Source organism: Miniopterus natalensis, chromosome 19 (genome assembly GCF_054644295.1).
Source record: "Miniopterus natalensis isolate mMinNat1 chromosome 19, mMinNat1.hap1, whole genome shotgun sequence".
NCBI classification, from domain to species: Eukaryota; Metazoa; Chordata; class Mammalia; order Chiroptera; family Miniopteridae; genus Miniopterus; species Miniopterus natalensis.
The window spans coordinates 23,393,667-23,417,717 of record NC_142099.1 but is presented as its reverse complement, the minus strand read 5'-3'; the positions used below and the strand labels follow the sequence as shown (position 1 = coordinate 23,417,717).

The following is a 24,051-nucleotide window of genomic DNA, read 5'->3' as shown; positions in this document are numbered from 1 at the left end:
GATACTCTTTACCCAGTAACTATGTAAAAAAAGCCCTATCCATGCTCATTCAGTAAGAGGCTCTTAATATCCAATCCATCACAGGCTGATGGAACTCAGCACTTCAAGTTTCCAGACCACAAAAGAAAAAGGTGGAAATTCATCATGGTTTCGCAAAACTATTGCACTGTTCCCTTGGCTGCTTCCTAAGGCCTAGTTCTATAAATGGATCGCTGTGATGGAGGGAGTACACCTCTCTCATTTCTGAGCCATAATTAATTTTTACAGTAATTAGCCACACAACTCTGTACAGCAGAATTCTGCATTTAAATACACTGAAGTCAGCATCTTTGATTTTAGAGCAATTTAAAAAATATAGCTCTATGACTCAGTAAGAAACCAAATGTCTTGGCCTGAACATGAGTAGGAAAGAATATTGGCAAGAAAAGTGACCACACTGTTTCTCTCAGCAATCGTAGGGTAGAGAAATAGAATTATAGGCTAATTATATAATACTTCAAGCACATAAAATATCTTAGAACATATGAAAAATCAATGAGAAATAGATTAAGTACACAGATTTCAAACCATGGCTTTCATGTGCAACATATATTCACAACAGATAACAGTTGTACCAGCAGTGGGGCTCAAATGTTTAATTTTAACTTTATCTGCCCACTAAATAATGCTGCTTTAATCAGAGGCACTAGCAAACAAAAAAATAACAAATGATATTAATCCGAAGAGGTAATGAACAAAATGTGAGTTATATAGTCTCCATCTCCCATCACCAGAAATGGCCCAAAATACGGTGTTTATTAGTCATGCAGGCATTGAACTACAGTCAGGCAGATATCCAAAATGAGTACTGTAACAGCTTCAGTAACTATTTTTATGAGAATCCCTATAGTTCAACCTATCATGCTCATATTTAATAACTGTCACATTGCTGAGGGAAAAATCCAAAAAATATGCTGAAAGCATTTTTTTATCTGCACACAAAAAAAATAGTAACAATACTGTACACATCCACCATAAGGGTTAAAATGGAAAAGACAAAGAACACCAAGCGCTGCTGAAGATATGAACAGTCAAGATTCTTACATAATGCTGCTGAAAGCATAACTGAATTGAATTTGGGAGACAGTTAGGTGGCATCTCCTGAAGGTGACTTTACCCTACTCTGTGACCCAGCATTCTTGCCCCTAGATATTGAATCAGGATAAATTAATACATATGTATAACAAATGACATGTCCTAGAATAAAGAACCTAACTTGCCAAACTAATATATACTTTTCAAAGCCAGTATAATGGTTACCCTCATGACTGGAAGATGGCCTGAAGAAGGGTTTCTGGGATCCTGGTAGTGTATTGTTTCTTGATCTTGGTGTTGGTTACCCTGGGTATACTGAGTTTATGAAAAAAGTATTAAGCTGCATCTTTATGTGCACTTTCTGTACGTATGTACTTTAATGAAAAGTTTAAGATGAAAGAAAAAATTAACAGTAATTCATAAAAGCACTTTGTAACCAAGCATACTCATGATATTTATTACATTTAATTACAATAAAATTTCACTAATTAAATTCAAGAAGCCCAACTATATACCTAGAACTATAGGGTATTCAAAAGACAGAAAAAAAAAAATAAAGATGTCCATGGTTGTAAAAATTTTAATAATGCTGGGCAACCTGCCAGACACACGGGAAAACAATGGGAAATAATCAGCAATAATATAATACACTGATTGTCCAACTCTTAGGCTACCACAAATCCTAAGATGAACTCTTATTTTATGTGCCAGTTAGAAATGAAAAAACCCTTCATGCCACTGATTGTAAAATAAATTCCATGTAAAACATATTGTTTTTATTTTTTTAAATGCCCCTTAGAATGGGTGAGACATGTGCGTAATAGACAGTAAGTCCTGTGGGTGGTCAGACTAGGGAAGGGTCCACAGGGCAGGTGTACCCCATGAAGGATTCCCGTATTGGTGGGACAAACGATGGTCCTTGAAAGGTGGAGAGGAAAGAAGTTAAAAGCTGGGAGGTGAGGTTACTCCAGGTTAAGGAAGCTTCAGAAGCAGAAGCGCGGAGGCAGCAAAGTGCTCGGCACTGTGGAGACAGAGAGGAGACAGACTAACTAGGGAGGGGAATGGAGTATTGGGAAATAACTGGAGGTATCTGGATGGCAAGGTGAGGCCAGGCTACGGAGGGGCTGGACTTCCAACAGAAACAATCTGGATACCATTCAATTGGCAGGAAGGGTCGATTTTAGAACAGGGACCAGACATGATTGAAGTGATGTTTGAGGAAATTTATCTCACTGGGCTGGGCTGGAAAAACTAGAAGTAGGGAAAGAAGACATTATTGCAGTGACACAGGTGTGAGGTGATGAAGACCTGGGCTGGAGTGCTGACATCTGAAAGTGCATGAAATACAAATTTCCACAATTTATCTTCATGATGCATTCCATATGTAAAACTAAACTTGATGTTATGGTGAGTACAACTTCCTAAAAAGAAACTATGTACATGCTTTTCTTTTTTATGAAACATTTGACTTAAGATTGGAAATTTGAACATGCGCTTGATCTATAAATATATTTTGTGCAAGTAAAAGAGATGAATAAAACAGATATAATGAATAAAACAGTTATGAGAAATAAATAAGAGATGAATAAAAAGTTATAATGAGAAATACGAATCTTCTTTTCCAAAAAGAATCATTCAAGCTTTATCCTCAAGTTTCTAAGACACCTAAAGAATATCTTGTGTATTTACCTACTAACCTATGTACGTTGGATGTTTACTTCATTTAGGTCATGAATGACTATAAGCCATTGAGCATGTAAGTAATTGGGTTTCTCTCACCTCCACCTATCTCTATTCCTTTTTACCCTCTAGCTAGTTTTCTTGCAACAGAATAGGCAGAACACAGAGCCTCCAGGGCTTATAATCTCTATACCAACATCAAGGCCTAGAATGTTTAGTAAAATGCTTTGTTTAATGAAATGGGGCAAAGTCTTTGTGGTCTTCATCACTGAGTTATGCAAATGATCGTCATCTATCTTTAGACAGAATCTCAGGTACGTAATAAGCATTTACACACCTCCTTAACTTCAAAAGGTAGATTTCCAGTTGGTAAATCCTTCTAGAATGCCTACAAAGCTATAAGGAGACGACTTTTAAATTAAACTTGGCATCACATACACGATAGGGAATCATTCCCTTAAGCTGTAGTGCTATGAAAACACAGTATTACCTGCAAAGAGAAAATTGGAATCAATTTTTTTCTTGGAAGTTTTATCGATTGCAGGATAGAAGACTGGCTATTGTCCCTCCTTTCCTCCAAGTAGATATAATTAAGGGGACAGTGCGTCTGGCATTGGGAAATAAAATTATCTATTCATTCACAACCACCTGAAAAACGTGAATTCCAGAGGAAGCAAAGTTACTGATGGTTTTATGGATTCAGTATATTAGAAAAGGTTAGTCCTTCTTATGAATGAAGATACATTATTGAATGACTTCATAAATGTGAAGATAATATGCAAAGAAAAAAATATCGGAAAGAACAGGAATAACTGTAGTTCGCTTACATATAGGCATATAGACATAAATATCATGATTACATCGCTTTTAAAATCATTAAACCACCTTTATCACCATCTCTCTTCGGAGTTTTAGACACAGTTGAAATAGAGAACTGGATAATCTGATTCCATCAGTTTCTGAAATTATGCCCCATACGTGAATAGTAAGTCTTTTATTGTGAGCTATGTTAAAAGCCACCTTTTTATTTTTAAGTTGTGCCCAGTTTCCCCAAATACTTGCTTTTTCTAACTCACCGGCATGATTCGACTACGTTCTTATATTCAGTCCTCTAAATTAGGTCTCTTGTGGTATAGGCTTAGCTCCTACTGCTCTATAACTAAGATTTAGAAAAAAGAAACTGGAAAGAAGTATTCAGCACTGGAGTCTTTCCTAAGATTATTTTTTAAATACATTCTCAGTGGGTCCCATGTGCCCTGAGCAGGAATTGAACCTCGATCACCTGAATCATAGGTCAATGCTCAACCACTGAGCCATGCTGGCCGGGCAAGATTCCATTCTTTTATGGCTGAATAATATTCCACTGAATGTATGTACGTATGTATGATGCCATATTTTCTTTATCCATTCACCCACTGATGGACACTCAGGTTGTTTCCTGAAGCACAGTTTAAAACCATTTAGCTGAGTAATCAAAGCATAACATTATAACTAAAAAAAACTGATTCAGATTAATTAAAATAGCACAAAATTTATTGAAATTATTTTGTATTTATTAATTTTTTATATTTATTATGAAATAAAAATTTCATAACTTAAAAAAAACTGATTCATTTCCGTAATAATGGCACAAGGAAAGTATATTAATTTGCTCAGGGAATAATAATAAACTGGGAGCGCTCCGTTAGAGTTTCTGCAGTGACGATCGGCTCATAGGGTCCCTCCAGGCGGGAGTAAGCTTTGCTTCCTTCCATAGTTGCATAAATCAATGCATATATGGAAAGTCCTCATGGTTCATACAGCTAGCCAAGTAAGTTTATGTGCCCTTTAAAATAACACTTAAGTACTAGTCCAAAACAAAAACTAAGTTTAAACTTCTCAAAAAAAAAAAAAAAATTATTGGGTCTGACAGGCATTCATATATTTAATGATGGTTTTCCATTAGGGCCCCAGTCTTTTCCACATCTGTTTAAGCTAGAAATTTCTGAAAGAACAGTTCTCTTGTGAAAGTCTGAACTTCGACTTCCAGAACCCATCTAAAAGAGAAAGTATAAGGAGTGAGTGAAATAAAAAAATACTAAAAGGCTTATCCAAATATTTTTGAAGCTGCAAAAAATATTCAGGGCAAATTTGGGGGGAAAAGTACAAATTGGTTTTTATTTTTTTTAAATTGGCTATTCTTATTATGTTTGCTTAGGAAACTCATCTGAAAATAAACTTTATTCTGTTTGATACTGCAGGCTGAATAAATGATATTTATCTAAAATTCTAAAATTATGTATTCAACACTGCGTCTTATCTATATTTCTAATAAAAATTGAAGACGCTTAAAAACAAACAAACACAACAACAACCAAAAACCCAGGAATCTTGGATCAGGCTACCTATTCTTCTGACATTCCTATTACTAGAAAATCACTGAAATTCAAGACAAATTATTTATTTAGAGAAAATAAGAAACTTAATTTATTAGCATATCAAATTGGTCCTTTTGTGTGATCTTTCCCTATTCATGACTTTATTACTTAAATTCATTGCATAACACAGTATATTTCATTAAAAAGGAGTAAAGTGTTACACATTCCTAGCTGACCCACTACCTTTCTCCACTCCGACTATGCCAACTTAGATATCACTACAAAAAAGTCCTGCTTTCATGTATCAATTGCCTCTTAAAAGTAAATCTGTGTGACAAATTTCTAATAGCTCTGATACCTCTAGATATGTATTTTTCTAAAACCACCACCTTTAGTCTTGGTTATCCTATCAAGAAAACCAAAAATCCCAAAGCGGAGGGGAAAGTATATTTAGTGGCAAGAACAATCTGAAAGCTGAATGTGTGACTGCAGAAAGAAGACAATGTCAGCTAAAGGACAGGCCGATTCAAAGAAATTAAGCAAGTATCTGAAAGAGCTTCTGAAGGATGACAGAATATATTACCATAAAATATGCCTTTCTGGCATAAGGCTTAATTTGAGCTGATAAAGGAACAGCAGACAGGATTAGGCTCTGACTTAAATCCACATAACAAAGCCTACCCTTTTCCTGGTCGTCTTCCCCGAAACTGGCCTCTCCACACCTTTCATTCATCTTTAGCTGAAGATGGGATTATTGAAGCCTGAGTTCCAAGCCATCTCCGAGAGTTACTGATTTTTCCTGGGTATCTCCCATGTACACATGAGGCATACATGTTAACAAACTTTTGTTTATGTTTCTCTTGTTAATCTATCTTTTGTTACAGAGTTCCCAGCTGAGAACTTGGAAGCCCAATACTTGAGGATGAAGCAAAATTTAGAAGGTAAAGTTTGGGGTTTTATTTTGATTGATTATGGATAGGAGAGGTTGGATCTCTCTCTACCTAGATTCCAAAATCTGACATCCTCAGATATTGGGTCTATGTGTGATTGATTCATCCCTGCATCCCCAGAGCTCACAGCGTAGAGCCTTGCTTATAAACTCATTCCGTAAGTATGTGGGATGTGCTTGGAATTTTCTTTTTTTAGAAAACGCCTTCATTGTTTTAATTTATTTTAAAAATAATACTTATTTTATAAATCAAGAAAACACAAAGAACAAAAAAATGTCAAATAACCTATAATTGCATTATTTAGCGATTACCATCAACATATTTGGTATGACTTTTCCATTTTCTTTCTAGAACTACACATATATATGTAAATAAAGTAATCTATTTTTAAAACTTCAACCTTACCAGGCATATAATTTTAATAAACATTATTTGAAGTAATGATATTACTTGTTTTTATTAATTTGTTTATATTTATTTTATTCACTATTATATTATTGAGTTAACTTGTTAATCTAATAAATATTATTTGAATGAACAGTGGACAAATTTTCACAAATAAAGCTCACTAATTCCTGATGATTTTCTTCCTACTTACAGATGATTTTAATATTCAAATTTTAAATGGTTTAACCATATCATATCTTTTTTTTAAGTTTATCATTTAAGAAGGTGATAAAACAACCCAACAATGATATTCTTAAAATAAATAAATTATTTGTGCCTATTTAAAATTATAATTAAGAGTTTTGAAAGTTGGGTGTGTTTTTTTACTTTCTCTATATCTATTCACTCACACCAAAACTGTTTAAATTACGTAATAAATGACCTTAAAGTACATGTTTCTTCTGGGGCCTGTAGCAAGAAAGAGAAAAGCCATTTGTAATCTTTGTCACAAAGCCAAATCATAACCAAAATGTTACAAGGGAGCTCTCAAAAGTAGCTCATACCATCTCGCATAAGGTTTTGCTTTTATAACTATTACTGTTGGTTCATTCTAGGAATGTTTAAGGGAACCTGGAAAATATATGAAGCATGGATTCTGTTTCCATTTATTTATCTTTGGTCATAAGGAAATTTCTTAAATAAAACTTACCCTACTTTGACTCTTAACTCTTTCATCTCCTCTTTGCTATGGCAGGATAAGCAAAAGTTACACTGTCCTTGAGGAATGTTTTTATTTACATTGAACCAAGTGCAAATAGGGATAAATCATGATAGATATCTGGCTTTTGCACAGGATTTGCCACTCATATCTTCATGAAACTGCTTACCACTTCATTAGACAAGCCTAGTATGTTTGAAGTTGACTGCTGGCTCCTATCACACAGAAACACTGAAAATAAGGCCTTGACTTTTCCTCATTCTTTATGTATGAAATCCTTTAAACTTTTTTTCAAAAAGCAAATTTACATGTTTTCTCCAAAGGTATTAAGCTACTTTTAACTGACACAATTATTTCTGGCAAAGGTACTAGCCAAATCTTTTCTTCCAACTTCAAAATAATATTTATCTACTGTGTGTAGTACAAGAGTTACGACTTTTTCTTCCATATGAATAGTAATTATATAATAGGACTCCTGGGTAGGTAATTAAGAAAGAAAATTAGAAAATTATATAAACTCTTATATGTCTAGGGATTAACAACAGCCAATTACTTTGGGTTAAATTAGTAAATTATCATTATTAAAAGAAAATACTAGCAGTAGGCACCTCTTTACCTGGAGAAAAGATGGAGTGACCAGACCTTTTCTGCTTGCCCCCTTTTGTTATAGACAAAAGACTGGCCTTTGGTATCTTGGGTACATAAATCTCTTGGGCAGACTGACCAACTAGCCTAGATATTCAAGAACCTTTGGGGAAAGAAGAAACTAAGACTGAAAAATTATTTCCTCCCACAATTCAAAATTAGACCCTTTTCAAAATACTTTGAACACATAATCTCACTTGGATTTCACAAAATAATTCTTACTGTATGTGTCCCTAATAATTCCTAGATTAGATTATTAAAATGTGATTGCTTTCTTAACAATGATTTAAAATCTTTGCAAAATACCAATACAATATTTTTTGAAACTAGGTATATAACCTAACCTTTTAAATGGGTTAGTTCTCTTGTTCTTTCTGAATTCTTATGAGATCAAATACTCTCTGGTGTGTGTGTGTCTGTGTGTGTGTGTGGAGAGCGAGAGATGCTTATTAACTGACCACAGATATATGCTTTCTCTAAACAAACAAAAAATACTTTAAAAAGAATCTTTAAAATTTGAAGATATAAAATATGAAAGGGAGTATCCAAATAGGCGATGCTCTGTGAAAATGGCTCAGTAGGATTTTATTTGTTTCAACACTGAAGATGGTCTTCATGTTTTCTTGTGTTCCTTTGTGGTTCCCAAGGTGGGTTACTCTTCAAGAGATCATGGGCAGTGACTTCAGTGGTAAACCAGCTGTTTCAGTTTTAACGATCAAGCACTGGGGCATCTTTCTCTCAATTCAAATCTTTACTTTCCATCACATTCCAGTAAATAAATAAAGACCAGCTCTCTCAATGGGGGCCACAGATCATCTCTTTCAAGCCACTGCCAGTTTGATTGAATTTTTCAAAGACTTTGAGGTTGACACTATAACTTTTTTAGAGGTAAGAACCTTGCAAACCCAGAGTTAACTTTGCAAGGAACTGATTGGCTCGGTTAAAGCAGATATCTCATACTCAAAATCAACTTCTAATCAAAATAGAGTCAGCTAAGTAAACAGGTTTATTTCTTTTACTATTTGTTTTCATCCTGTGGAATGCATGAAACCTACTGGCTAACATATGCTCTTAAATAACATCTTTCTCTTCTTTTGAGAAATACTCTTTCAGTCATTTCGATAAGCTGCTTTCTCCTTCCCCTCTGCATTCTTCCCATCTTAGGAAGATGCTTTAGTGAGTAGTGTCCATCTGTTTTCTGAAATTTATAGACAAGTGATACCAGGGGTCACATATTATGATAGTCTTATGAGGGACTGTGGGACAGCAACTTTCATATGGAAACTTATATTGTCACAAGCAGTGAGTTTTGTAGGTATGACTCCTACTGCCCTCCCAGAATGTTCTGCCACAGTTGGTGACTTCGGCTTCCAACAGTCCCCGGAGCCAACACAGGACACCACGAAATGGGAGGTGGACATGCTCATGCTTTCGAAGTTTCTCTTTTTAAACGACGCATTCCCCACTCACCCACATTTCACAGAACACAGGGCTCTGCCTGACTCTTAGTATCGGGGTTCTATTGAGATGAAACATCTTTTTCTACTCTTGCAAGGAATATTACGTACTCTGTACACTATAAATGTCATTTTGAAAAACTGTCCCCATACTCAGAGACCTAGGAGCAGCAAATAATTTTCTGAACAGTCAATTACGTTCTGTTTTGCTTTTTCTCAGCAAATGGAAACCTGAAGTACACGTGGCTTCGTTTAACCACATGGGTGACCTATAAAGCGCTTCCAGGTGCCTGGGCGTGATAAGGAACCTGCGGCTGGAGCCCGAGTTCCCACGGTGGGCCCTGGAGGACAGCATGTCACTCTCGGCCCAGCAGCACAGGAAGCAAGCGGTCCCCTGGATCTAGGGGAAGTGCTCCTTTATGGGTGTGTTTGGGGATGTACAGGCATCCCGAATGTTTTAAAGTCCGAGCTCTGAGCTCTGGGCTTCACTTGCAGCATTTCATTAGGTGACTTCAAAGGAGGGTAAGTGGAAACATTTACACACGGTTCTCACACACTTCCTGCAGCGTTCCCCGATGTCAGAACTGTCTCGGGTACGTTTTCACATTTCAGAGGAAACACCGGTTTCTACTGACTTTCAAGGTCAGGGCTAAGGTTATGTTTTCGAAATAACGTCTGGAGCGAAACTCAGAATAGAGTGAAAACAAAACGGCAGGTCGCCGGTTTCAGAGCATTTGCTGTTCAAACCCCGGGCTTCAGAGGCTCGACGTGAGGCCCGTGGGCAGAACACTCTCAGTCCGAGTTCTAGTCCCAAGTGGCTGTCAGCCAAAGCAGCAGGAGGGGACTGTGCCGAATTCATGCTCCAGCAAAGTTTATCGTTTTTCTGATATCAGTACTGACCCCAGTGAAAATGAGTCTAAAGCGAGCAAGAGAAATCAATCCACTAATCTAATGCATGAGGCCTTCTGCTGCTAGGCTGTCAGTATTTTTCACGGATTGGCTGCAATCCCTGGGTTTTAGCTACTTCCTCTGAAATATCTAGCGAATTCACCTCTCCCTTTCCCACTGGCATTCCCTAGTGGAAGAAAAGAAAGATGTTTTATCTTATAGCCTCCGCTCCTGTTGCAAACGGAAGAGAGGCTTGTCTGCTCTGTCTTCCTCCAGAAGAGCTCCATGCACCTGTGTTTGCTCAGCTCCAGGATGCTTCTCAGGCCCGGTCACCTCCCTCCTCCTTGACCCGGGGCCCCCAGGGACTCTGCCTCCTTTCCTCTCCTCTCCTTCGCTGCACCTACACATGCACACTCCAGGACTCGCAGGGGAGTGGGGCTTATTTTCCAGAGAGTGCATATTATCTTACTATGTTGTCATTATTATTAGTGCTTTATAGGTCAGTAATATGGTTAAATAAAGCCACGTGTACGTTATGTTTCAATTGTTTAGAAAAATATATATACTTAGTTTATTGTTTGAAAATGTATCTATTACCCACAGGCCTGTGAGAATTAAAGGACTACACTCAGCCTGGTGCCTGAAATATAATAAGCATTCTGTAAGGGTGACCTATACAACTATGATTATTATTGATGTTATTACCATCTCAGAATAAGCAGTTAAAACTCTTTACTTTCTTAGTGGTTTTATTGTGATGTGAAAATGGGAAACTGTAAAAGTTTGAGACTCTTACAAAGTCTTTAGTAGTTCTGAGTCCATTCTCCCTTCGGTATTTATTTCTAGAGGGGTGGGGGGCTCATCAAAATACCCGTCTCCTTCTGAGCCTTTCATAGGACCTGCAATCGAAGCAGAACTGTGTCCTCTCTGGGAGATGAGAGAGACATCCTGTCCTAAGAGGCTCCAGGCTGGGTGATTTCCATTCTCCTGGGACTCTACAGGGCTTACTACACATATTCTTTATTCTAGTCAATATTCACAACAGTCCTATGAGTTAATTCATACGCCTTTGTTCACATAAATAAATAGCCTCAGAGAAGTTAAATAAAGTAGAGTAAAGCTGTTCAGCCAGCAAATGACAAAGAGGTCATTCAAACCCAGGTCTCCCTGATGCTAAAGCCCCAGCGTCTCCCCCGACATCATGCTGCCTTTGGGCATCTCATCACAGAGGGAAGCTAATATATATTTCTTTGTTTTCGGGGAAAATTCTAAAGATGTGGCTGGAATATTCTGACTAGCACCTATCACTAAATAAAAATAACAGCGGTTCGTAGTTATTGATATGTGCTAAACACAACAGCCGTATGAAGTAGGTGCTATCACTGTCCCCATTTTACAGATGAGGAAACTGAAGCCAGAAAGACAAGTAACCACCTGTCTAAGGCCATGTGGCTGGAATGTGAGCCCGAGCCCCGGAGGCTGGGGTCTTCACTTCAACACAATGCTGCTTGTGTTGGATATCTTCATTTTGTCTCTCCAGGTGTGTTTTCTACCCTCCGTCGGCTCTATGCCCTGGCTCTGTGCTGACCTTTACGGAATCCCTCGACAGGGCTCCCTGGCCTTTCCCTTTCCCGTTAGACTGGGGGAAATGGAAGGCACCAGGAAATGAGAAGAGATGAAGAAGCAGCCTGCAGCGGATCTTTGCTTCCATTTCCCAAGAATATAACATCTGTGAGCAACTCTGAGATTCCAAACTTGGACTTCTCTTATACCAAAGGAAGCATCAGTCGGATCCACTGACAATCGCCCAGTTTACGAAGAGATGGGGGAGTAAGACTGTCCAGTTCCGTTTTCATCTTCAGAGGCGAATTGTTTCAGTGCATCCTTGGGGTGTGTCTTAACTTGTGTTTCTAAAACGTAATACTCTACAAAGATTTACAGACCACTCACGCTTGGCCAACTAATTTCTTTACTTTGGTTTCCCCTTTATGTTAAATAGAGATGAAAGATACCTAGATCCTCTATTTAATCATGTAGGAGAGAGAGAAAAAACTCATGGAAAAAACTTTAAGCTAGCTCAAGAGAGTTGATACAAAAATAGACCTCACTAGGTCAGGAAGTTGATGAACTAGGTTAAGGAAAAGCATAATACTCTCCAGCATTATGAAAAATCGCTCTGGAGTAAAATGAAAGAACTTAAGGATGTGTATGGCTTCCCTTAAATTCTGTGTCTATTAAATGTACAGGTATCTCTATAGCATCTAGTTTCCCTAGAGTTTATAATGTTTATATAATAGGAATGTTTGGAACAATGAGGAAAGACAAATGGCTACATTACACACGAAAGGTTTTGTAAATCCAATTTTAACACTGTCACTCTGCTTTTCGTTAGCAAAATCTTCCACCACAGTGGCTTTCTGCAAGAAATAGACTGACTTATATACAGTTCCAGGAACCCCTCTGCAGTATCTTTTCCTCGCACACAAGAAAAAAGAAACCATCTCTCCAGCCTCTTCCCACACGCTCCCACTCAAATTTATTTCCCAGTACCAGCTAGCCATCTGGTTTCTAACAAACACATTGGCCCAGTTTCTCCATTTGAAAGCAAAATAACAACATTACAAAGATTGTAATAATTCTAGTTAAAAAACATTAGGCACCTGCCCTGCACCAGTCCTCGGGTGGAATATTTACATGTGTTTTCTCACTTAATCTTAGAAGAACTCTCTGAAATGGATAATTCTATTACTCCCGTTTTACAAACAAGGAAACTGGGGCCTTAGAGGGATCATGTCACAAAAAAATATAGAATTTTTATCAGTTAAGGATGCATTTACCTTCAGGCAACTGAATACTCTAACTGACTTAAGCAAAAAGATCATTTCCTTCATTCTGGAGACTTAGCAGTAGGATGGGTTAAAATGCTGAGTTATCCAAAGGTTTTGGATTTTCTTAGCTCTCTATGCCCCCTTGTATTTGTTTCACGTCTGACATAGATGAAGACACAGCAACAGATCTGAGATTCACATTTATATAGGACAATATCTGGAAGAAGAGAACTTGTCCAAGACACCCTCAGCTAAATTCCCCTTGAGTCTCAGTGGGCCAAAGTAGAGGAGATAATCTTTCCTGAACCAGTCGGTGAGAGGGTTGAAATGGCCATGACTGACAGATAAATTAAAGGCCCATCCCTATCGGCATCAAACTCCATTTTATAAAAATGGGCAATTTTAGCAATGCTTCTCTCAAGTCCTGTTCTGCCTAACCTAAATTTAAAGATCAGAATACCAGTTAATGATCTGGGAGAGAGACTATTAACAAACCAGTGGGTTAAGTTTCTCTTATATACCTATATCTATAAAATGTTATGCAATATACACATTTTTATAAACTGTTATTCTTGTAAACTATTTGGAGGTTGTTAAAAATGATTAGGACTACAAAAATTATGCACCGGGCCACTTATTTAATAAATAAAGTACCTCTGTAGGGCTTATTTTCTCTGTTTAAGGCAACAACAATATTTTCAATTTTGTGTAAGCCAATCTCCCTGGGTATATGGATATAAGTGGAGTTATATTCACAGGGCGTGCCATGTTATTTTCTAGCTATGGGGCCCTAATGAAGCCTATGGCTATCCGCTTAAAGTTGCACCCAACTGGTACTGGGAATCACCCAACTGCGCTTGACTGCTCACAAACAGATTCAAACAACTATTCTTCCCAATGCCCTGGGTGCTGGCCATGTCTCTTTACACTGCTTCTCTTCCCCAGTACCGCTGCTGAGAACCACCACGTCCACTGGGTGTGGCATCCTCCGCTGGCACCAACGTCCCATCTGTCTGTGCTGAACTCCACTGCCACCTCCAACTAAGAGCCTAACAACACCCTGAGCGGGTGGTGTCCTCACTGATGCAGGAAAGAATAATGCCCTTTCTCACTAACGCCCTACTTTGTGCTCATAAATTGTGCCGCAGGGTCTCACACAATTTCAGATGAAAAACAACTACATCCAGTGGCTTTTCCCTCGTGAGGGTCAATCACAGTCTGTGGGATGGGACAGGAAACCCAGTTCCTGAGAGAGTCCTGTGCTCTTCCCCAACTCTTTCTTCCCAGGCTCCCAAATACTCATGCAAATGTTCATACAAATAACGGCCCAGGGCTCCCCCCTGTAGTGACCAGATCCTGCCCAGGCATTTCTGATCCCTACAGTGGACGCATTATGGACTCAAGCCCATAACCCTCTCTGAGGCTTTTTTTCCCAAGAAAAAAAATTTTTAGACTCAAGTAACCTTCCAGGTTTGTATATTGTCTGTTGGTAAAAAATATTTTTGCTAGATTGTTTATTCTGGAAATCTTCAATGTCCTGTTAGTTCCATCATAATGTGATAAGAAAACTCTTTAGTTATAAGAGGATTACTGAGCCATTTCATTCCAGACACAAAGGAGTCTATCATGAAATTAACAGAACGTGTGTAGATACAGTGACCATATCAACCAAATGTGAATTATGCCTACGTAAAACCTTATCTTTACAGTGGCATGTTCCTAGAAACTTAAGTGGGAGACAAATAAACACTTTTTTTTTTTTTTTATCACAGTGAAGCCAAGGAAAGGTGACAAAAGAGGGAAAAAAAGAATTGGGACAATTAGACATATCTCAAACACTTTTTTTAGAAAATACCAAGATTTTCATAGTAGGTAAGTTATAGATTTTATTACCAAAAAGTTTTTAGAAAACTATATAGTACTTACAGTTTTTACTTTTCATTTTAGAGATCAAAGTTCTTTAGAATTTTGCTCAATAACTTTCTACTTCAGTATACAAACAAGCCTCATTTGGCCAGTTATCCAAAAACTGTGCATCAGAAATATGAATTGACCTTACGAAGCAACAAGAACTACAAAAGTGTTCGAATCCCACCAAATAAATTCTAAATACATTTATGCTTAAGTCTAAATAAGTTGTCAGTACAGCGTAAGACAATCTAGAAATTAACACTAGATAAATCTATACTTCTCTGCATTGGTTTAATGCCTTTATTGACCTGTGGCCTAGGAAAATAAAACCTTTTTGTTTAAGTTGTTTTTGAAATCAAAGCTGTCATGATTAGGTTGGCCTAGCTGATGTTGCTAAAGTAGCTTGTAATAAAAATAGACCCGCATTACGAAACTCACCTCGTTGACTTGCTTTTTGTCCAGGTGGAAGACTTGACCAGAACTGGTGGAGGCAATTTCTTCATAGACTTTGTATCCAATATGGCTCCTGTCATCACAATCTCCAGTGAGCACAAATACCACCTTTGATTTTTTTAAAAAGAAAACAATTTAAAGGGTTTTCAGAAATCAATATACATTTATTGAGCACCTATTATGTGTTCACATACAACTAGGCAAGTGGAATATGTATAATATATATTTATATATTCCTCCCTATATCCATGCACTTGGCAAAAGGTTTTAAAGTTCTTCTTACTAAGCAGATGAAGCTTATATTGTCATCTCTGAATCAAAACTTAGGCATGTGACTTGCTTTGGCCCATACTATCAGGCAAAAGGAACATTCTATCAGTTCTGAGCCTACACTCAAGAAGCCTTGAGTATTTCCACTTGATCTCTAGTGTTTCTGCTTTGACCATGAGAAGAACATTCCGATATCAGCTTGCTTACTGGTCATCGATAAGAAACTGAGAAGCCTGTGAGGCAGAGTCAAGTTACCCCAGAGATAGGCCTACATAAGCGAAACTCAAACTATCCCCAGACATACAAGTGAGTAAACCTAGCCAAGCTCATCTAAGTCCTCTTAACATGTGAGAAATAAATGCTTTAGTTTTAAGCTACTGAGAGTCAGAAATCCTTGTTACACAGCAATAGCTAACTGATACAATGAGTAACTCTGCTCTGACAAGATTCCACATAGGGGATGACAATTTAAATATAGGCCTTATTTTGCAAGGCTTATGGTTTTCTCAGTTATAAGGACACAATGATAACAAGCACCTTAATTAATACCCAAATCATTTCTTCTCTGTATAAAAACGACAAGGCATTCATATGCAATGTACAAATGTCACATATCCACTTACGTGTTTACATTAAATGACACATACATATTGGAGTACACATATATGGATTAACAGTCGTAATTATTGACATTGGCCACACATAGCATAGTCAAAGAGGAGATGCGAGCTCTCACATGCTGTACTCCTTTCAACTGTGTTCAGATGGATCGTTCAGGGGTTGCTTCCCACTCACCTGTGACTGTTTCTGTTGGATAAGCTGCAGCACCTCATGAGTGAGCCGATAATCCTTGGACCGTGCATCAGTGAAAACATAGATGAAAGAACCAGGAAGAGAAATTTCCAAGGCAATTTTTATAGCTCCAATACTCATTTCCGGGCAATCACCACCACCCTGTTGAGAAGTCGAGAGGAAAAAAATGCAATTATTTCAGAAACAGAAAAGAAAGGGATGTTCTGATTATGACAGGTGGCTTTAGGAGCTCTAGAACTGAACGAGCTCTCTTCACTTTGATTTTCTGTGAGTTAGCCACAGAAAATTAACCACTTTGGTTATGAGAAAATGGAAAAGATATACAGTGATGTGAAGGTGATAAAAAACTGTACCTATGAATAAATTAAAAATTCACCCAAAATATACAAAATAATAGAAATTGTTACATAGGTTTATTTTTTCTTGAACTTGTTGAGGTGACAGTGGTTAATAAAACTGTAAGTTTAAATGTACAATTCTATGATACATCACCTACATATTGCATTGTGTGTTTACCACCCAAAGTCAAACATTCTTCCGTCACCATATATGTATCTGACTCCCTTCATGCCCCCACCCTCTTCCTTTGGGTCACCACCATATTGTTTTCTGTGTCTATGAGTTTTTGCTTGTTTGTCTTGTTTGTTTCTTTGTTGCTTTCAGCTTTATATCCCACATATTAGTAAAACCATATGGTTCTTGACTTTTTCTGTCTGATTTATTTTGCTTAGCACGTCTAAAGCCACACCACCCTGAACACACCCAATCTCATCTGTTATGTTTTTAATTAAATGTTGATTCACTCTCCCATTCTCTTTCATGACTATTTCATACGTCTCTTCTTTTCTTACATCTTCTCACTCTTTTTTTTTAAAAAATATGTCTTTATTGATTTCAGAGAGATGAAGGGAGAGGGAGAGAGAGAAACATCAATGATGAGGGAGTTGTCACTGATCAGCTGCCTCCTGCATGCCCCCGACTGAGGATTGAACCGTGATCTCCTGGATCCTAGGTCAATGCTCAACCACTGAGCCACGCCCGGCTGGGCTATCTTCTCACTCTTATTTGATGGCCTTGCTTCTATTTTACCGGGGAAATGAAAGCAATCAGAAGAGAACTTTCATAAACTCCTGCTACAATACCTGCAAACCTGCCTGCAATAGCAGCCACATGCTCTGCCTTCTCCTGTGAAGGAGTCATTTGTGCTCACTGGTAAGGCTGACTACTCACCTGTGTCTAAGCAAGGACATGGCCCCTGTGGCTGTCTCCTCTCTCTACTTCATCACCAAACAATCCCTCTTTACTGCATCATTCCTACCAGCAAACAAACATACTGGTATATCTCCCATACCCCAAGTTTTTGCTCAAATGCTACCTATCAGAGAAGCCTTCCATGACCACCGTATATAAAATACACCCTCTGTGTCATTCTTTTCACTCTGCTTCATTTTTCCCATGAACACATGATCTCTGAGTTTTATTTTCTACTTGAACAGGCTCTATAAATTTTCCTAAACAAAGAACAATCCTCACTCTAAGAGGACTTCTTGTCGCATCTGATTATTTCCTTAGCATAAATGTCAATAACTACAGGGCCCAGGGAATGGACTTTCTACCAATCTGTTTTGAGCAATTAATAACTGCCCTTGCTAGGGTTTAGACACACAAAAATGAATAAGCTAAAGTACTGTTCTACAGGAACTCATAGTCTAGAACAGACAATCCAATAAAAAGCAAGGCAGCTTGGGATAATGGGGAGCTTTGGGCTTCCCCAGCCCGCCAGAATCCAGTAAGAGCTCTTTCTCTAAAATAAAATAAATACTCCATGAGCCCTGGCCAGTGTGGCTCAGCAGTTAGAGTATCAGCCTGAGCACGGAGGGTCACTGGTTCAATTCCTGGTCAAAGGCACATTCCTGGGTCGCAGGTTTGATCCCCAGCCTGGTCAAGGCACGTGCAGGAGGCAGCCAATGAATGTGTCTCTCTTTTGATGTTTCTCTTTCTCTCTCCCCACCGCCCCCTTCCACTTTCTCTAAAAATCAATAGAAAAAAATATCCTCGGGTAAGGATTAACAATAAATAATACTTGATGGAAGGGATATGGTTTTATCTTCAAACTCTGGAGATTCTATTTGGGGTGCTCCCCAGGCTCCAAACAGTCTCAGACTCTGACACAGATATCTTGAGCATCATAGATCTAGTCAGTGTCATAAGAACCAAGCATTGGAATTGTTTATACTGCAGCCTGGAGGAGCTGGAGAATCTTTTCTTGCATTGGATCCCACTCAAAACTTGCAGCCTTTCATTGCCATTTGCAAGTGAGCTGGACAAGAGCACCGACTGTTATAAAATGCTTCTAAATTTGGGAAACCCATTAAGTATCATGTCACTTTCTTAATGGTAGTAGGGTGCTGGATGCTGTAGTGACCTATCTTCATTTTTGCGAAGATATCACTACAGACTCCCAGGAATCTTACTGAGTTAGCAGCCCCTTCTATTTTTGCAGGACTTATCTTCTATCCTCAATTACGTATATGCATTTCCATGGTATTTAGTTTAACAGATAACACTGCTTTTGAAATTTTGTGCACTCATATCCTCAGACTGTAGTTATCACCCACATTCTAATTTTCTATTTTCCATTACTTGTTACACATCTGCTCTTAGATGTTTTATGGGTCTCTACAATTCAATACATCTAAAATGGAAATCATTATGTATTTCCTCCAATCATGTTTTTCCCATTTTTGTTAATAATACTATCTGCTTAAATATTCAAATGGAAGAGATAAGGTTTTATCTCTTTTTTTTCCTTTAAATTTATCTTTATTGATTTCAGAGAGAGGAAGGGAGAGGGAGAGAGAGAGAAACATGAATGATGAGAGTCATTGGTAGGCTCATGCCTCTGCCCAAAAGAATTCTTACCACCATTGCAATACTTACCCTCATTCCAACATGAGTACAACCTACTGAGCAGAGCCTAGTCTCAAAGTCACACTGTATTCCTTTCACATGGAATACCCACTGCTTGAAATGTCTTATGTGCATAATTTGCCCTTTACCTATAAAATTTAGGAATGACACCCAGTTGCAAGCAACAAAAAATTTACAACCCTCAGGCCTTGTTCTTACAATACAGCTGTGCGAGTCTATGACCAAGAAGACATGTGGAGACCATCTGATTACACTGACTCTGATTTAAAGTTGGGTCCAAGCAAGTATAAAATAAATCAGAACTGCAGAATTCTACAGTCGGTAACATGTGCTGGGCTGCATCACTTGTAGAAAACAGGGCAGGGATGCGCCGAGAGACAATCCGAGCCCAAACTTTAAATCTCCGTAATCACAATGAAAGGAGATGTCTCATCCCAGGTGGCCCACCATGCGGTCCTTCACCAGTTTGAAGAAGGCGGAGTCCCGATCAAAGAACCGCTGACCTCGATTCCAGACACATCAAAGGTCAACAATTACAGCCATATCCAGGCTTTCGGGTGACCACCTGTCAGTGGCAAGGGTCTAACTCTTCAACAACTGATCTTCCAATCTGTTGGAACTTTTTTCATGTGTGGTCTCAAAAGGAGATTCAGTTCACTTCCATTCAAATAATCACAAAGATACACTATGTTCCTGGCACTCAATTTCTTGATAAATAAATCAGAAAGTGATGTGCCTTCATACTTTGAAACATTTCAAAAGCTTCATAAGGTCACATGAATTATAATGGACCATGGCCCTTTGAAGAGGAAAGTGACATGGAAGCAGCCAAGTATAACAAGATCACCGCGTACAGGGTCTAATGACCAGAAGGCAGGTGTCAGTAAGCAGGGTTAACTCAGGGCAAAAATGATATTTTGGTAGCCTCAGCCTCCCCCTCAGTACTTCTCCCCTTCCCTACTTCTTAGAGAATTCCTTCCTCTCTCCTTCAAGGCTTCTGTACCTTTTTATTGTGCGCTTCTTTTTTCCCATCAAATTAAGACACTGCCCTGGTCCCTGGTTGGGACGGATTCCTGGTCCCTCCTAAAGAGCTCAGGGAGAACCAGCCAGGAGAGGGGCAAGGCAGGATCTAAAGAGGCCCTTGTAGCCAACCACCATTTGCTTATTCAAGAACGAGGCATTCATGCTGCTCGTCCTGCCTCTGGACAGGCTTTCTGTCTCCCCATCTCCCCCTGCTATGGCCTTTACCTTTTCTCGGTGCTACTTAACCTGCCCACTAAAATCTCCCTTCCTTTCTGCTCCACGGCTCACAGACGGATTTCACAGGCTCTGAGGCACATCTGTTATTGGGTAGTTGAAGGAGATTGTAATGTTGTGATTCTTTTTATTCAATAAAATATATTTTTACTGCTTATGTTATTTTAGGCCTTGACAAAAATGATCAATATTTTATTGCTCTATATTTTATATGTATCTCTACTGACATATACTCTCTTTCCCTTTATTTTTATAGTCAATTTTTTTTTCTTTTTGCTTCCTTATTTTTGGGGGGTTTATACCTCAATTTAATTTTTTTTTAATTCATATAGAAGACTTCTCTATAAATCTAGAAATAAAAGCACACTTTTCCCTAGTAGCATATACTGAAAAGTAGATAAAGTGTGTATGCCAAGCTGGCATCAGGAATCGTTTTTCTAAAATCACCATTCTCTGACCATCTCCTTTGAACAGCCTTTATCTACCTGGCCACGGTTTTTCATATGCTCCTGGGACACTTAATTCGGACATCTAGTGTTCGTACAGTACCGCAAAACTAACTGCCAACCTCAGTCTGCTTATTTAGTCCCCTGCCGCTGTTAAACAGACAATAACTGGACCATGCCTTTACCATCTTCTGACTCTCTCTTGTTGCTCTGTGACGATGCTCTTCTATGTATTTTCGCTCCTATTCCTGCCCTTTTAAAGGTCAGTTTTATTAAAATCCTTCCCAAAGGAAAACTAAATTACATGGGAAGCTTCTCAGTTTGGGGGATCAGCTATCTATAGAAAAGAACTGTAATTCCATTTATTATAGTAATACCCTTTTTTACACTTCAAATGTTTGACTAATATGCCTCTTGTTAAACATTTGAATAAATGGCTTGAAAGCATGTCACTGCCAGCACCATTTTCTAAAAACCAACTAGCTTTAGACTGTCTTATAAAGAATGTGGCCCAAGGCAGGGCCTCACACTGCATATCCACAAGGATATTAATTCCCAAAGCTCTGTGCGATCTGAATACCATTTGCTGTCATTTTTCTTCCCCTCTTTCCCCCGGAGAGAAAGCTCAGTTGCTTTTCAAGCAACTTATCTGTATTCTAGAAGGGATAAAGCCAAATAAAATTAATGTTATAAATTTAATGATTTAAATTTAGTGATTTTTTTTTTTTTTTTGCTGAGTGTTTCTTGGAAAATTTTAAATTGCTTTTCCTCGATTCCATATCTCTATAAAAAAATAGCCGAGTCTAGTGAAATATTAATGAGCGGTTATTTAAATTTACTTCAAACTAAATTTACTTTTCTGGTTTTCAAAACTATTACAAATGTGAAAAAATATTTTCAAAGGCTCCCTTTTTTAAAAAAATCCAAGTTAGCTTTAATAGGAAGGCAATCCTTTTTGCTCTCGATATCAGTGATTTAGGGGGATTTATTAACAATGGTAGAAGGGGAAATGAAAAATGGTCTGGAAATTACACACAAAACAAAATTTAGTATTGTAAAATTTTGTTTCTCAGACTGAATTATGAAATAACATATTCTCTAAGCAAACACAGAAAACAAAATATACTCTTTAGGTTAGGTGGTAAGTGATGATGTAGCCTAGAGTCTTTCCATATTCGACCCCTACTTAATGAAATGTTTGCCAGATTTAAAACAGAATAATTCACTGGAAACTTTGAAAGGAAAAACACTTCCGTGGTATCCTCACTGCCTAGAACAGTACCCAATGTTGAATAAAGGTTAAAAGTAAATACTGACGTCTTCCCTGGCTGGCTGCTCTAATCAGGCATTCTTCTGGCTCCCAAGACAGTGCAAAATGAATCCCTAAGATGCAGCCAGTCCAGAGGAAACCTCCAGAGAAATGGACACCGGCTTTCATTCCAAGGGAAAAACACAGAAAGATTATTTTCTTGAACAGAGTCATTATATGACCCCGTAGAGTGTATCAGGTTCAGTTTCACAAGCGGGTGGTGCACTGGGGAAGGAATCAATGGAGCATGAGTCAGGAATCGGGGTCCTTCACGAGACCAATGAAACAAGAAGGATATGGGTACTCCCTGAAAATCCTTCCGAACAAAAGAAGGGGAGAGGCAGGAAGTCAGGATATATCCGTGCCAGGTTTCAATAAGAATATAGGTATTTTTATTCTGGCCAGACATCCAAGAATGTAGCCCAGCTGTATTCTTGCAGAGGCAAAAAAAAGAATACAGTAAATCCCTTCCTAATATTCTGTCAGCTAGAAATCTGCATACTTGGCCCTTCTGAATCTCTCTGTAATAAAAAGTGGCGACCTGCCCTGGCCGGGTGGCTCAGTTGGTTGGAGTGTTGTCCCGAACACCAAAAAGTTGTGGGTTCGGTTCCAGATCAGGGCACATACCCAGGTTGCGGTTCAATCCCCCATCGGGGCGTGTACAGGGGGCAACTGATCGATGTTTCTCTCTCACATCGATGTTTCTCTCTCCCTTCCTCTCTCTAAAATCAATAAAAACATATCCTCGGGTGAGGATTTAAAAAATAAATAAATAAAATAAAAAGGGATGATTAGGTTTTGGGGGATTTTTTAAAAATTTATTTTATTGTTGAAAGTATTACAGATGTCCCCCATGTTCTCCCCAGTTCTTCCCCTGTCTGCTGTCTGTGTCCATGGGCTGTGCATATATGCTTTTAAGTTCTGTGGTTAATCTCTTCCCGCCCTCCTTCCCACCTTCCCTCAGAGATCTGTCAGCCTGTTTCATGCTTCCACGTCTGTGGTCCTATCTTGTTTGTCAATTTGCTTTGTTCCTTAGATTCCACATATAAATGAGATCATGTGATATTTGCCCTTGTCAGACTGGCTTATTTTGCTTAGCATAATATTCTCCAGGTCCTGATGATTAGGTTTTTAAGGCGTTTTTTATACCATCAAGTAAAGCCACCTTCCTATGGCATTCATTTATTCCACAGCCAATGAAGCCCACTCTGCTGCAGGCACTAATTCATCCCCTGGGTGGATCAGATGCTCAATAAGAGCTACATGGCGAGTGCCTCAGGAGCACGTGGCAGAACAGGGCGCCATAAAAATGTACACAACAGGGCAATATAATTTCTTTTTTTATATATGGTTTTTATTGATTTTTTTTTAGAGAGAGAGGAAGGGAGAGATAGAAACATTGACTGGCTGGCTCCTGCTCTCCCCTTACTGGGTGGGGATTGAGCCTGCAACCTGGGCATGTGTCCTGACCGGGAATTGAACCGGTGGCCTTTTGGTTCACTGGATGATGCCTAACCAACTGAGCCACACAGGCCAGGGCACAGCACAATTTCTAATTCCCACGATCCATGTATAGGATAGACATTTTTATGTAAAGATTTTATTTTTTTCCAGAGAATCTAGACATCCAAAGTGGCAAAGAACTGGCTGTATTGAGGGACAGTAAAGTAAACTGTA

General features: G+C 38.5%; 1 protein-coding gene across 1 annotated transcript in view; it reads right to left on the bottom strand.

Moving 5' to 3' along the window:
• HMCN1 (hemicentin 1) overlaps window positions 1–24,051 on the bottom strand; it is a 345,340-nt gene that overhangs the window by 237,774 nt on the left and 83,515 nt on the right. Inside the window, exons 3-4 of the mRNA XM_016224594.2 lie at window positions 16,414–16,572; window positions 15,334–15,456 (exon numbers count right to left, since the gene is read on the bottom strand). Of these exons, the coding sequence (XP_016080080.2) occupies window positions 15,334–15,456; window positions 16,414–16,572 (282 nt within the window). The remainder of the gene's footprint in view (window positions 1–15,333; window positions 15,457–16,413; window positions 16,573–24,051) is intronic.